General features: G+C 36.7%; 1 protein-coding gene across 6 annotated transcripts in view; it reads right to left on the bottom strand.

Moving 5' to 3' along the window:
* WDR47 (WD repeat domain 47) overlaps positions 1-16,421 on the bottom strand; it is a 56,788-nt gene that overhangs the window by 11,363 nt on the left and 29,004 nt on the right. For all 6 annotated transcript variants that reach the window (XM_064588716.1, XM_064588713.1, XM_064588712.1 and 3 more), the window contains 4 exons: positions 10,955-11,133; positions 9,226-9,486; positions 3,851-3,926; positions 1,704-1,861 (listed from right to left, as the gene is read on the bottom strand). In XM_064588716.1, coding sequence (XP_064444786.1) covers positions 1,704-1,861; positions 3,851-3,926; positions 9,226-9,486; positions 10,955-11,133 — 674 coding nt within the window. The remainder of the gene's footprint in view (positions 1-1,703; positions 1,862-3,850; positions 3,927-9,225; positions 9,487-10,954; positions 11,134-16,421) is intronic.

The raw sequence follows: 16,421 nt of genomic DNA, 5'->3' as shown, positions 1-16,421 counted from the left end.
GAAAAATTACAGAAAGACATTTCAATTTCTTGCTTGCTAAAGTTAATGAAGTTCTATATTATATTTTTGAGGGAGGGAGCAAAAAAGTATCAGACAACATGTCAATAACAATTTTCAAAATCTTGGAAGAAATAAATTTAAAGCATATTTAAAATCCAAAAGTAAAACTATGAACTATTATTAGACTAACCTAACTCCTATTTCAGACCACATAGGAAATAAGATTATTTTTTAAAAAGTCTCCATTTCACATATTTTTCGTGGATTTTAACTCAGAAACACAGAAGAATGAAAAAAGAGTTACTAATGCTTCCAAATTCAGAAAGTTCAAAAAACATTAAACATATAATATGAGCAATTGATTGGGGCTGAGGGAAGGCAAGGGATCCATAAAAAATAAAAGCAAGAACTCTTTCTGGAGTTTCAAATCTGGCAAGGGTTGATGTCATGACTATCCACACACAGTAAGGCAGGTATAAGTGTTCTGGTCCAGTACAAAGTACTAGGTCTTAAAGGACAGGAAGAATTTTTACAGAAAAAGATGATGGCAGGAGAATAGCTCCAGTGAAGGTAAAATATTGTAGGGAAAGTGCCAGCTAAATGTGCAGTATGGGAAACAGTCTGTGGGGCGAGCAGGGAGAAGGCCAAGGCGTTCTGGAGACTGAGCGGGATGGACACTGTAGTAGGTGAGGAGCTGCAGGCATGGCTGTGGAATGTCCTGAATAACCATGCTCCTCAAGGGTGTGGCTTTTAATGGGAGTCAGACATTGGTTTAGTGGAGTAAAAGCACCTTACCTGCACTTTAAAACACAGACTAATATTAGGATACTAAAGAAATTATTAGATATGATAACATCAAATCTATGTAAGAAAATGTACATGTTTTTGGAGATTCATCCTAAAGGGTGAAGTGACATATCTAGGATTTTACCTTAAAATACCTTAGCAAACAAACAAAAAGGATGAAGCAAATGGGACAAAAATCTTGACAATTACTTCATTTCACTGTACTAATCTCTACTTTTGTATATGTTTGAAGTTTCATAATTAAAAACAGAAAAATAAGACTGATAAATAGCCAATACCTAGAAGGTGCTTAATACTGATCTAGAAAATAGATCAGATCAAAAGATTCTTTTTAGTTGCATATCTAATTCATGACCTAATCAAAACATTTTATGACAAAAATTTCTAAAATTAGTCAATGGGGGGCGCCTGGGTGGCTCAGTCGTTAAGCATCTGCCTTCGGCTCAGGTCATGATCTCAGGGTCCTGGGATCGAGCCCCGCATTGGGCTCCCTGCTCAGTGGGAAGCCTGCTTCTCCCTCTCCCACTCCCCCTGCTTGTGTTCTCTCTCTCGCTGTGTCTCTCTCTGTCAAATAAATAAATAAAAATCTTAAAAATAAATAAATAAATAAAATTAGTCAATGATTCTTATATTTCTTAAGCATTGAAAATAAAAATTTTACCCATCTGTAAATGATCTACCTCACTGAGCTTCAGGGAGGTTGAAATTAAATCCTTGTTAAGAATAAATAAATAAATAAATAAATAAATAAATAAATAAATAAATAAATAAAATTTTAAAGCTTAATAAAAAGAAATAAAAATTAAACACTACTGAATGGCAATTCTGAAAAAGGAACCAATATAGCTAAATTAAAAACTAAAGCAAGAATGATAGTACAAACCACCTATCCTTACCTTGGATCAATTACTTCTGGATAGGCACATACTCTCAGAGTTTTTGAATTTGAACCTACAGCATATAAACCACCACCCGGATGAAAAGCCACTGCTCTAACAGCTTGTGTGTCTTCTAGGGTATTAATACAAACAAATTGTTTTTTTGATTTGTCATCCTGTGGAAAGAATAAATATGAAAGTCATCTTATGAAAAAAATGAATTTGAAAAAATTCATCTTTAGCCCATTTTAAATTCATTTGAAGAGTATTATTCACTTTATCACTTTATGTTCACTACCTATTATAATCACGTATTATTTTAAATGACAAATCCAAATTAACCCAAATTTTTCCTTTTTTGCTGCCCATTGCTGAACTAAGTTCAGAAAGCTCATAACCACTGAAGTTTTTCTTTGCTTACTATGACAAAACATAAGACTATGCATTCTCATATAAAGTTATCTTTAACTATCAAGAAAAAAACAGCCCACATATATATTTTTTATAAAATTAACATAATATCGGGGCGCCTGGGTGGCTGTCGTTAAGTGTCTGCCTTCGGCTCGTGTCATGATCCCAGGGTGCTGGGATCGAGCCCCGCATCAGGCTCCCTGCTCAGCGGGAAGCCTGCTTCTCCCTCTCCCACTCCCCCTGCTTGTGTTCCCTCTCTTGCTGTGTCTCTCTCTGTCAAATTCTTTAAAAAATAAAATAAAATAAAAAATAAAATAGAATTAACATAATATCATTTGTGTTTCTAAAAGTAGGAAGTATAAAAGACTATGACTCAATCCACTTCCACTTGGGTGGGGGTGGGGGAGGATAGTTTACCATTATCTCCAGCAATGAATACTTTAATATTTCAAACTGAAATTGTAAAATACTCCTTTAAAATTATAAAAATGATTTTAATCACATTTAATTTGAACCTCATTTTTATTTTAAACTGTCAATTTATCTGTCCTCTTCTGAGGAAGGCAAGCTGAAGCAATTCTATATAAAAGCTTTGATGACTCCTGCTATTAATATCATTTGAAACTACCCTGCTACCCTGACCACAATGGACTGGACCTGGAACAGGGACCGCTAGACTGGGTGTAGTCAACAGACCTAACTAAATCCTGCCCTTGGGAAGTAAGGATGTCAAGTACACACACAAAGGCAAGTCACTTCAGCTCTAGGACCCATAGTGACTATACCAATGAAGAGATTATGTCTCTCCCTACACAAACTTTTATGTATTCATGCAATAAATACATCCTCATGGGGGAATAAGGGGAAAACCTGATAGGTCATACCATGTCTGTCTTACATAATTGAATTAAATTCTTTTATTATTCATTTGAATTTATTTGATTAGAAATGCTACATTTTCCATTAACCTGCACACAAGAAATGTGACTGCCAAATGAACAGCAATGGTAGATAAGAGAAAAAGAGAGGGAAATGACTAACTGATTAAATGGCCTATAGCACACTAATGATAATTACCAAGGGTTGCTTTAAAACAGATGTGGCAGAGCCACCAATTAACTTTATTTGCTCTTCTTTAGTGTATTTAAATATTTTAAGAAACATGTTCTATTTTTAAAATAGATTTCACATAAAAATCTACATTCCTATAATTTCCTGAAAACCAAAAGAACTGGAAATACTAGATAAGCATATTTCTTTGTGCAAGGGACAAATATTCTCATGTGCTTATCACGTAAGTCAATTTTATTCATTTATGTTACCTGTTTGGCCCCATAAACATCTGAAATAATGGTTTTGTTTATGAGGTTAAAATTTGAGCTAAAGAAAATAAGATAGAATGAAGCTATATAGTAGTTTAGGGAAGGATGTCTGGTTCCAAAGCAAAAACAGCTGCATTGAAGAGAAGCCCAAAAGAAATACCAATAATATCTGAACAAATTAACCATAGGGACCAGAGAGTAGTGCACAGCCCCAACTCATGAGCCAAGATTGCTCCTGGGGCCATTAAAATGAATACTTTCAAATATTTTCTGAGGCAACTTAACCAGTGAAAGCTCAACTACCTCAAGACAAATAACATCATCAACAGTAACAATTATTTCTAAAAATGGTTCTATGAATTGAGAATTTCTTAGCAATATCTCCAGGTATATATAAAAATAATAATGAAAATTTCTTCCCCAAAGTATTACCTCTTCCCCTCTTGACCTTGATAGATTCCCTGAAGAATCTCCAAGAGGTGGATTAATGACTGAATGTTCTGATGAGCTGTATGAATAGAAATTCAAATAAAGTTTACTCTGAATATAAAACAGAAACTAAATTGATCCTTTCAATCTCTAATATTTATTTTTTTGGCAAATGACCCACACTGACCCCAAAGTAACTCTCTGAAGCCATTTCTTCAGAGGCTCTGGGACTCAGTGACACCAAGCATAGTTGAAAGGAGGGAGTGAGAAAGTGGAAAGGAGATTAAAAATTTTATAGTGAGATGTCAGGTAGCTTTCCCCTGCTGAGTTCTAGAATCCTGGATGCTATGCTTAAATATTAACCCAGGCAGGACTTGGACTGCTCTTTAGGAAAATTATCTGACCCAAGAGAAAAGACTAACAGAAACTGACAGTTAAGAGTCTTCAATAAAACAATGTTTCCCCTTAATCACTTTTTGTCATGGAGACAGATCCATCATATACATAGCCTTCCTCCCAGTCAGCTTTTTTTTTTTCTTTATGCCTCACTCTTTACAGATAGTCAAAGATTTCCAGATACTTGAAGAAAGCCTCCTAGATAAAAGCCAGAGACTAAAACAAACAGAAAAAGTGGGGTGCCTGGGTGGCTCAGTTGGTAAAGTGTCTGACTTCGGATCAGGTCATGATCTCAAGGTCCTGGGATCAAGCCTCAAGTCAGGCTCTGCACTCAGTGGGGAGTCTGCTTCTTCCTCTGTCCCTCCCCCTGCTTGTGCACGAGCTCTCTCTCTCTAATAAATTAAATCTTAAAAAGAAAACAAACAACAGAAAAAGGAATTTGGTTTGTATCTCCCTGATAAGTGATATTGAGTATTTCTTCATGTGTCTGTTGGCCATCTGTATGTCTTTGGAAATATGTGTATGTATGTCTTCTGCTCATTTTTTAATTGAATTGTTTTTGGGGTGTTGAATTTTGTAAGTGCTTTATATATTTTGGATACTAACCCTGTATCAGATATGTTATTTGCAAATATCTTCTTCAATTCCAAAGGTTACTTTTTAATTTTGCTGATTGTTTCCTTCACTGTACAGAAGCTTTTCATTTTGATGAAGTCCCAATGGTTTATTTTTGCTTTCAACATGTTTCCCTTGCCTCAGGAGGCATATCTAGTAAGAAGATGCTACAGCAAATATCCAAAGAGTTTGCTGCCTGTGTTCTCCTCTAGGATTTTAATGGTTTCTTATCTCACATTTAGGTCTTTAATCCATTTTGAATTTATTTTTGTGTATGGTACAAGAAACTGGTCCAGTTTCATTCTTTTGCATGTTGTTGTCCAATTTTCCCAACACCATTTGTTAAAGAGACTATCCTTTTCCCATTGGTTATTCTTTCCTGCTTTGTCAGAGATTAATTGACTATATAGTTGTGGGTTCATTTCTGGGTTTTCTATTCTGTTCTCTTGATCTATGTGTCTATTTTTATGTCAGTACCATGCTGTTTTGATCACTATAGCTTTGTGATATAACAAATCAAAACTACAATGAGATATCACCTCACATCTGTCAGAATGGCTAAAAGCAACAACACAAGAAACAACAGGTGTTGGCAAGGATGTGGAGAAAGGGGAACCCTCTTGCACTGTTGGTGGGAATGCAAACTGGTGCAGCCACTCTGGAAAACAGTATGAAGATTCCCTCAAGAAGTTAAAGATAGAACTACCCTACAATGCAGCAATTGCACTACTAGATATTTATCCAAAGAATGTAAAACACTAATTCAAAGGGATACATGCACATAAAATTATATGTTTATAGCAGCATTATTTACAATAGCCAAATTATGGAAGCAGCCCAGGTGTCCAGTGCTTGAAGAATGGATAAAGAAAATGTGGTATACACAATGGAATATTATTCAGCATAAAGAATAAAATCTTGCCATTTGCAATGATGTGGATGGAGCCAGAAAGTATTATGCTAAGTGAAATAAGTCAGAAAAAGACAAATACCATATGATTTCACTCATATGTGGAATTTAAGAAACAAAACAAACAAGTAAAGGGAAAAAAGAGAGAGGTAAACCAAGATACAAACTCTAACTACAGAGGACAAACCGATGGTTACCAGAGGGGAAGTGGGTAGGGGGAAGAGATAAATAGATGATGGGGATTAAGAAGTGCACTTGCTATGATGAGCCCTGGGTGTTGCATGTAAGTGTTGAATCACTAAACTGTACAACTGAAACTAATATTATACTGTATGTTAACTAACTGGAATTTAAATAAAAACTTAAAAAAAAAAACAGCAAAAGGAATTTGGAAGGAGGGAGGAAACAAAACCTACAAAAACATAATTTAAATTCTTAGAGATGTAAGAGGAAATAATAAATCCAGGAAACAAGAATGAGACCTAAAAATTTTTTTAAGGAAAATTAGAGAATAAGAGCTTAGAAAATAACAATATGGTAGAAAATAACCAATAGAAAATGGAGGTGAAGAAATTGCTAGATAAAAAAAATTTTTGCAATTTCCCAGAACTTAAGTTTCTAGCCTAAAAGGACCCATTAGTACCCAGAAGAATGGAAGGAAAATAGACTTATTGTGATATATATCATCATGAAATTTTTAGAACATCAGGGAAGAGAAAGTCCTAAAAAATGCCAGATGGAAAAAGCAACAGTCTTCATACAAAGGATCAGGTCACAACAGCGTCAGACTTCTTAACAAGAACACTGAAACATGTAGCAATACCTTTGAAACCCCAAGGAATGATTTCCATCCTAGACCTCTATACTCAGCTATACTAACAAATAAAATGGGAAATATTTAGATATGCAAGGTCTCAGAAACTTTACCTCTAATGTGCCCATTTCTAGGAAACTACATGAGATCCTGAAAACATGTAATCCAATACAGAGAAGAGGCAAAGGAAATTCCCAGGAAGAGGGTGAAGGGAAGTCTCAGGACTCTCAGGCCTGAATAAGATGGCCCAGAGGTAATGAATATAAAGTGAAGCAAGAGTGATCCTGGAGGATGTCTCCCAGGGGGGATAAATGGAAAAGAGACAACTACCTGATACTTTATACTACAATGAGAGAAGTTTTAGGATTTTACAGTTTTGTCAAGCGATCAACAGAGAGTTTAGTGAGAGGTACTAAGAAAATTAAGTACGTGCACACATACAAAGACACAAAAAATGAGGCAATTAATGTCTCCATGAAAAATAAAAGTTGTGGGGCGCCTGGGTGGCTCAGTTGGTTAAGCGACTGCCTTCGGCTCAGGTCATGATCCTGGAGTCCTGGGATCGAGTCCCGCATCGGGCTCCCAGCTCAGCGGCGAGCCTGCTTCTCCCTCTGACCTTCTCCCCTCTCATGCTGTTTCTCTCTCTCTCGCTCTCTAATACATAAATAAATAAAATCTTTAAAAAAAAAAAAGAAAAAGAAAAGTTGTATGAAAAGGAAACATAATCATATTATATTACATGACTCAGATGTAAATAACATTTACATGGTCATGGTAATGTTAACACTGATTACTGATTTATTTTATTTTTAAAGATTTTTATTTATTTATTTGGCAGAGAGAGACACAGCAAGAGGGAACACAAGCAGGAGGAGTGGGAGGGAGAAGCAGGCTTCCTGCGGAGCAGGAAGCCTGATGTGCGGCTCAATCCCAGGACCCTGAGATCATGATCTGAGCCGAAGGCAGATGCTTAATGACTGAGCCACCCAACTGACATACTGGAAAGAAAGAGTAGACAAAGTGAATGTATTGTGGGTGAGGAGTATGGTAGCTAAATCTAACTGGCAGGGAAGTAACAGATAATAAAAATAGTAACAGAAGCACATTATTCAGGAATGTGGAGATATGTAGCACAAGAAACAGCTAGCTGGGTTGAAAATGGCAGCCTACCAGAAATAGAAATCATAGACAAAGATGGATAAGATAGCCTCAAAGTGTTGTCTTTTTAAAACATGTATGTATGTTACTTTAATTTAAAAAAAAAAAAATCAGGGGCGCCTGTGTGGCTCAGTTGGTTAAGCGGCTGCCTTCAGCTCGGGTCATGATCCCAGGGTCCTGAAATCGAGCCCCACATAGGGGGCCTTGCTCAGCGGGGAGCCTGCTTCTCCCCTGCCTGCCGTTCCCCCTACTTGTGCTTGCTCTCTGTCTCTCTCTCTCATTGTCAAATAAATAAAATCTTTAAAAAATAAATAAATAAAAATAAAAATAAATTTTTTAAATTTGAGTTCTAGTTTGCGGAGTGCAAAAATACAGTTACAGAAACTGTAATAAGGAAGTAAATATTAGATAAACTTGTTCTTAAATATAAAACCAGAATTTTTGATACAAAATTTATAAGGCCAATCTAATTTCTGTAAGCATCCGAAGGCCAAATTATACACTCTCAAAGGTGTTTGATGTTAAGAATAGATGAAGAAGGGACACCTCAGTGGCTTAGTCAGTTTAGCGTCTGCCTTCGGCTCAGGTCATGGTCCCAGGTTCCTGGGATCGAGCCCCACATTGGGCTCCCTGCTCAGCGGGAAGCCTGCTTCTCCCTCTGCCTGCTGCTTCCCTGCTTGTGCTCTGATAAATGAATAAATCTTAAAAAAAAAAAAAAAAAAAAAGAAGAGATGAAGAAACTCATATGTGGAATTTAAGAAACAAAACAAATGAGCAAAGGGGAAAAAAGAGACAAACCAAGAAACAGACTCTTACCTATAGGGAACTAATGGTTACCAGAGAGGAGGTGGGTAGCAAGGGAAAAGGTGAAACACGTGATGGGGATTAAAGAGTGCACTTGTGAGGATGAGCACTGGGTGATTAAAAACTGAAAAAAAAAAGAATAGATGAAGAACATACTCCTTAACTATTCCTACTGCATAAATTAACACTTGTTTACTAAGGATAGCAAGATAAAAAATCTTCCCTGATTAGTGAAAACATAAATATGCAAGATGTCTTTAATTGCGGTAACTGTCAGAGCTGCCAAGATGGTTTTGCTGCAACCATCCCAACATGTTATAAAACATCTTCTGCCCTCAAAGTCTGTGAATTAAAATATTATTGGTTGAAAGGTATCAATGGCAAGAAGAAAGAAAATCAGGGAGAAGATAAAACTGTAAGATCTCGGAGTAAAATGACTTATAAAAAAATAGAATTGTCTTAGTGAGAAAGCAAAAATAAAAATAGGAGAACAAAGACTCCTAAGAAATTTAGAAGTTAATAGAAGAGAATACGGATAAAGACAGATTAGGAAAAGATTTGGTGTGTAATGAGCTCCAAAAACTTTTATTTGTAAGGCTCCAAAGAGAAGTTCAACTTTCTAGGTTTCCAATCATTAATAGGACGTTATTATTTCCAGGTTTTACAAATTAAAGTACTTACATTTGGTTTCCACAAGAAGGTGATTCCTCAAGAAAAGGTATGTGATTTGTTGATCCAGGATTACGCGGGGTGCTTGTGTGAATATTTGAAGCATCAGGTGTTAATCTCTGACTAGAGTCTTGGGGTGGTGTAGCAAAACTAGTTAGAGAAGAATTATTAGATCCATTGCTTTTGCTCCCGTTACATTGCTGACTGAGCACTGACACCTCATTACCAAGGCTATCCATTCCAATGTTTAATTCACCAAGCTTTTGAATGGACCTATAAAATAAAACAATGCAATTACATTAAAATGAAAACTTAATCACATTCTTAATATACAGAAGAGGGAGCACCTGAGTGGCACAGTCAGTTAAGCGTCTGCCTTCGGCTCAGGTCATGATCCCAGGGTCCTGGGATCGAGCCCCGCATTGGGCTCCCTGCTCCGCGGGAAGCCTGCTTCTCCCTCTCCCAGTCCCCCTGCTGTGTTCCCTCTCTCGCTGTGTCTCTTTCTGTCAAGTAAATAATAAAAATCTTAAAAAAAAAAAAAATAGTCCTGGTACTGGCTCAGATATATAAAACTAAGGGCCTAGGAAAAAAGGGTTGAATAAAAGTATTAAAGGGTTAGAAAAAAACAGATAAGAGACAAGAACAGAGAATTTATATGAAATTTACAAAAGCTAAATAACAAGAAATAATTTGAATTTTATTTATAATTGTCTTTAAAGGAAGGACAAACCATCTTGAACAGTTTAACTTTTTTTTCTGAGGAAGTACATCCCTTACCACTATTATGATCACAGAACCTTGCCACTTTATCTTCTGATTTAATGCTAATCTGCTTGCACTGAAAAATAAATGGTGAGGAAATCCAACTGCAACCATGGCCTTTATGGATATGAAGAAGACATCTAAGAACCAGAAATGGCAGTTCATCAAAATAGGATAATTCTGATAAGCCACTGACTTATCAGAGGTGGTAAGAAAATGATCCTCAAATGCAATGTTCAGAAACGTATTTAGACTCTTTAGATTACCACTATAACCATTCCTTGTGGGAAAGTTTGAAGTCAGAATCAATTTCAGGCTGGCTTGCACAACCCTCAGAGTATCAAGCAGATTACTTCTAGTATTACTGAATCAAGTAAAGAACTGACAGTCACTACTACATTGCCTAATCAAAATTACAATAATAATCTACATTTATGGTACATTTCCTGTATGCCAGGAATTATTCTAAGTAATTTTTTATATATTAACTCATTTAATCTTCATGGATATTCTGTGAAGTAGATGAAGAAACAAGCAAAAAGAAGCTAAGTAACTAGGACCCCTAGGATCTCAGCAACCCTGGGATAGCTGGATCCACCTGGCTATCTGCTTCCAGCTGTGAGCTGAACCACCACACTTCTGCTCTCATTGCTTAGAAGTGAAAAAAGGTTTAAAGGGAAGAAGAACAAAATTAGATGAACACTCAGAATGCTGTGGAAGGAAGATATTCCGTAACTCCCCATTACTTGAAACACGTAAAACGCTCTAAAATTTCAAACTATATGTGGAAAGTAGCAGTCACTGCATGCTTTCAATAGCTTTGAAATAATTTTTTTATTATGTTATGTTAGTCACCATACATTACATCATTAGTTTTTGCAGTGTTCCCGATTCATTGTTTGCGTATAACACCCAGTGCTCCATGCAATACATGCCCTCCTTAATACTTTATATTTTAAAAAGTGACTTAAAGACATACCTATTAAGGAATTGTTCGGTAAGATTTTGCTGCTGATCAGGACCATCTTCCTGATTCACACCTCCCTCAAGCAGCATTTGTTGGTATATCTGTCGTTGTTGCTCCTTCTGTTCTAAATGCTGTTGATAGCGTAATCTTTGCCTATAATATTCTTGAAATTGTTCTGTTGAATCTCGAAGCTTAAAAATATTAGAGAAAGTAATATATTTGAGCAGACTATGATTAAATATATGTCCCTACCCAACAGTAACTTCTATAAACACTGGATGAAATATACAAGCAGCTATATTTAACAATTAGAAAACACTTAATACATTGCTCTTTGAAAAATAATATAGTATCCATGAGTTTTTATAGTCAAGTAGATGAGTTAATTTGCTTTATTCTAAACAAGAGACTGACCAAAATGAATGGTCATCCTGGATCTTTGACAAACCCAAATAAAAATACAAATTAAAGCAGTCACAAGGGGTCATGGAATCAGATCTGTACTGCTTGAAAAAAATACTGAAAGACTACATTAGTATTTAATAAACACAATACTTTGTCCAACCCTTAATTTGAGCATGTAAATGGTTTAATAGGTTACTCTAGAGAGAAACTTTAAAAATTTCCCTCAAAAACAATACTTCAATTCAGGTTTCAAATGGCCTTTCACAAGAAAGTGGAATAAAATGGATAGTAAACTTAATCTCAACATTTCTACTTTGTTCTTCTAAAAGAACTATATAGCACCCAAACTTGCAGGACTTAGGTATTTAGTAAATTCCAATATTGGCAAAGAAAGACTCCCCTGCCAACCTGGAGTCCGGTCATATTACATGGATCATGTGAACTGGGGTTACCCTGGAACAAGTCAATCATCTCTAAAATTGGCCCACACTGATAATAAGCTTAATGAAGAGTCTTATACAGCTAACTAAAGCTAAAACTGTCTCCCCTTTTCCAGGAAGTAGTAACAATCCTCCTCTACTTCATAACTTACAGCAATAACTCTGAGACAAAATTATCTATATATCCTTTTAAATTTTTTATTGTTGGTAAAATAGAAAATTCATCATTTTAACCATTTTTATGTGTACAATTCAGTGGCATTAATTATACTCACAACATTGTGCAATAATCATCACTATCTATTTCCAAAATTCATCAACCTACAGAGAAACTCTGTAACCATTAAGCAATAATTTCCCATTTCTTCCTCCACCAAGTTCCTGGTAACCTCTATTCTACTTTATGATTTTGCCAATTTCAGATATTTGATATAAGTGGAATTATATAGTATTTGTCCTTTTCTGTCTGGCTTATTTCACTTAGCATGATGTCTTCAAAGTTCATCCATGTTGTAGCATATGTCAGCATTTCATTCCTTTTTGTGGTTGAATAATATTCCATTGAATGGATATGTCACTTTGATTTATCCATTAATCTGTGGATGGACACTTGGGTTATATCTACATTTTGACTACCATGAATAATGCTGCTATGAACATGGATGTAAAGATATCTGTTTGAGTCCTGCTTTCAATGCTTTAGAGTGGATTAGAGTGGAATTGCTGGGGTGTATGGTAATTCAATATTCAGCTATATTTAAGCTATGTTTTAGCTATATTTAATTCTATATTTAAGGTACCACCAATCCAAAGTGCACCATTTTACATTCAAATCAACAACGTATGAGGGTTCAAATTTTCCACTTCTCCACCAACACATTATTTTCCACTTTTTTTTTTTTTAAGATTTTATTTATTTATTTGACAGAGAGAGACACAGCGAGAGAGGGAACACAAGCAGGGAGAGTGGGAGAGGGAGAAGCAGGCTTCCCGCTGAGCAGGGAGCCCAATGCGGGGCTCAATCCCAGGACCCTGGGATCATGATCTGAGCTGAAGGCAGGCGCTTAACGACTGAGCTACCCAGGCGCCCCAAATGGAATTGTTTTCTTAATTTCCTGTTCAGATTGTTCAATGCTGGTAGTGTAGAAGTCCACAACTGACTTTTTTTTTTTTTAAGATTTTATTTATTTATTTGAGACAGAGAGAATGAGAGAGAGAGAGCACATGAGAGGGGGGAGGGTCAGAGGGAGAAGCAGGCTCCCTGCCGAGCAGGGAGCCCGATGCGGGACTCGATCCAGGGACTCCAGGATCATGACCTGAGCCGAAAGCAGTCGCTTAACCAAATGAGCCACCCAGGCGCCCGCCCACAACTGACTTTTATGTGTTGTTCTTGTACCTTGCAACTTTGCTGAACTTGTTTGTAAACTCTAGTAGCTTTCTTATGAATTCCTTGGGATTTTCTATAAATAGAACTATGTCATCTATAAATAAAGATTAGCTTTACTTCCTTTCCAATCTGGATGGCTTTTATTTCTTTTTTCTGTCTAATCACCCTAGCTAGAACTTCCAGTAAATGTTGAAGAGCAGTGGTAAAAACAGGCATCCTTGTCTTTGTTCCCGATTTTAGGGGGAAAGCTTTTAGTTTTTCACCACTGAGTATGACATTAGCTTGGGGTTTTCATAAATGAACTTTACTGTGCTGAGGAAATTCCATTTTCTTAGTTTTCTGAGAGCTTTTATCATGAAAGAGTGTTTGATTTTGTCAAATGCCTTTTCTGCATCAACTGAGATGGCCAGATGTTTTTCTGTTCTTCATTCTATTAATGTGATAATATTACACTGATTTTTTTTTAAATGTTGGACCAACCTTGCATTCTGGGATAAATCCACTTGGTCAGGGTACATAATCCTTTTAATATGCTGATGAATTTGGTTTGCTAGTATTTTGTTAAAGGATTTTTGCTTCTATTTATGAAAAATATTGGTCTGTAGATTTTCTTTAAGATTTTATTTTGAGAGGGGCGCCTGGGTGGCTCAGTTGGTTAAGCGACTGCCTTCGGCTCAGGTCATGGTCCTGGAGTCCCTGGATCGAGTCCCACATCGGGCTCCCTGCTCAGCGGGGAGTCTGCTTCTCCCTCTGAGCCCGCTCCCCCCCTCTTGTGCTCTTCCTCTCTCTCACTCTCTCTAATAAATAAATAAAATCTTTAAAAAAAAAAAAAAAGATTTTATTTTGAGAAAGAGAGAGAGAGAGCATGCACATGGGGGGAGGAGCAGAAGGAGAAAGAGAATCTCAAGCAGACTCCATGCAGAGTGCACAGCCCAACATGGGGCTTGATCCTACAACCCTAAGATCATGACCTGAGCTGAAATCAAGAGTTGGATGCTCAACTGATTGAGCCACCCAGGTGCCCTGGTCTGTAGTTTTCTTTTCATGTAATGTCTACATCTAGACTTGATATTAGGGTAATGCTGGCCTCAGAATGAGTTAGGAAGTATTCCTTCCTCTTACACACTTTTGGAAGATTTTGAGAAGGACTGATATTAACCCTTCCTCAATGTTTGGTAGAACTCACCCATAAAGCTATCTGATCCTAGGGCGCCTGGGTGGCTCAGTTGGTTAAGCGACTGCCTTCGGCTCAGGTCATGATCCTGGAGTCCCGGGATCAAGTCCCGCATCGGGCTCCCTGCTCGGCGGGGAGTCTGCTCCTCCCTCCAACCCTCCTCCCTCTCATGCTCTCTGTCTCTCATTCTCTCTCTCTCAAATAAATAAATAAAATCTTTTAAAAAAAGCTATCTGATCCTAGATTTTTCTTTGCTGGAAGCTTTTTGATTACTGATTCAGTATAGGTCTGTTGAAATTTTCTATTTCTTTTTGAGTCTTTTTTTTTAAGATTTTTTTTTTTTTTTAAATTCATTTGAGACAGAGAGATACAGAGAGAGAGCGCATGAGCAGGGGGAGGTGCAGAGGGAGAGGGAGAAGCAGACTCTCCACTGAGCAGGGAGCCCGATGTGGGACTTGATTCCAGGACCCTGGGATCATGACCTGAGCTGAAGGCAGAGGCTTAACCACCTCAGCCACCCAGGCACCCTTCTTGAGTCATTTAGGTAATTTGTGATTTCTAGGAATTTGTCCATTTCAACATGGCTATCTAATTTGTTGGCTTACAATTGGTCATAGTATTCTCTTATAATCCTTTTTATTATTGTAAATAATATGTATTACAATACATATAATACAAAAAAATGTATTATCCATTTCTGATTTTACTTATTTGTGTGTGCCTCTCTCTCTCTTTTTTCTTGGTCTAACTAAGCACTTGTCAATTTTGCTGATCTTTTCAAAGAACCAACTTTTGGTTTTACTGATTTTCTCTACTGTTTTCCTCTTCTGTATTTTATTTTTCTCCCCTCTAATCTTTATTACGTTCTTCCTTCTGATATAATTTGTTCTTCTTGTTCCAGTTCCTCAAGGTATAAAGTTAGGTTATTGATTTGAGATCTTTCTTCTTTTTTAATGTAGTCATTTACAGCTATACATTTCCCCTGAGCACTGCTTTTGCTGTATCTTTTAAGTTTGGAATGTTGCATGCTTTGGTATGTTGTGTTCATTTTTATTAGTCTCTAGTCTCTAGGTATTTTCTAATTTCCCTTTTGATTTCTTTGACCCATCAGTTAAGAGTGCATCAATTTTTACAAATTTGTGAATTTTCCAATTTTCCCTGTTATTAATTTCTAGCTTCATTCCATTGTAGTCAGAGAAGATATTTCATATGATTTCAATCTTTTAAAATTTATTATTTGTTTTGGGTCCTAACATACACTCTATCCTGAAGAATGTTACATGTGCACTTGAGAAGAATGTGTATTCTGCTAGTGTTAGACTGTTCTTTTTTTCTTGTATCACTTTATATATTTGCATTCACATATTGTTAGTATTCACATATTCATAAACTTACCAACACTTGGAATACTAACACAGACCTGAGGTGTCTAAGAAAACAACTTCCTGTATAAAGACTGATACAGGCACCTCTGGGTGAAAAAAAGGTGCATCCTCCAAAGCAATAATATTGTTGTTGTATAGATGTCTGTTGGGTCTAGTTGGTTTATAGTATTGTTCAAGTACTGTGTATGCTTATTGACCTTCTGTTTAGATGTTCTACCCATTAAGTGGGGTATTGAAGTCTCCAACTATTATATCTCCCTTCAACTCTGCCAATGTTTGCTTCATAGATTTTGGGGTTCTGCTGTTTGGTGCATATTCATATGTATTTTTAATAGTAATTTTTCGGGGTGCCTGGGTGGCTCAGTCGTTAAGCATCTGCCTTCGGCTCAGGTCATGGTCCTGGAGTCCCTGGATCGAGTCCCACATCAGGCTCCCTGCTCAGCGGGAAGCCTGCTTCTCCCTCTCCCACTCCCCCTGCTTGTGTTCCCTCTCTCGCTGTGTCTCTCTCTGTCAAATAAATAAATAAAATCTTAAAAAAAAAAAAAGTAATTTTTCTACTTCATTCTTTTTTTTTTTTTAAGATTTTATTTATTTATTTGAGACAGAATGAGAGAGAGAGAGCACATGAGAGCGGGGAGGGTCAGAGGAAGAAGCAGGCTCCCTGCCGAGCAGAGAGCCAGATGTGGGA

The sequence above is a fragment of the Mirounga angustirostris genome, unplaced genomic scaffold, assembly GCF_029215605.1.
Source record: "Mirounga angustirostris isolate CCGP_5_RB_7025 unplaced genomic scaffold, mMirAng1.0.hap1 SCAF_4, whole genome shotgun sequence".
NCBI classification, from domain to species: Eukaryota; Metazoa; Chordata; class Mammalia; order Carnivora; family Phocidae; genus Mirounga; species Mirounga angustirostris.
The sequence above is the reverse complement of the archived record's forward strand: the minus strand, read 5'-3'. Positions and strand labels throughout refer to the sequence as shown.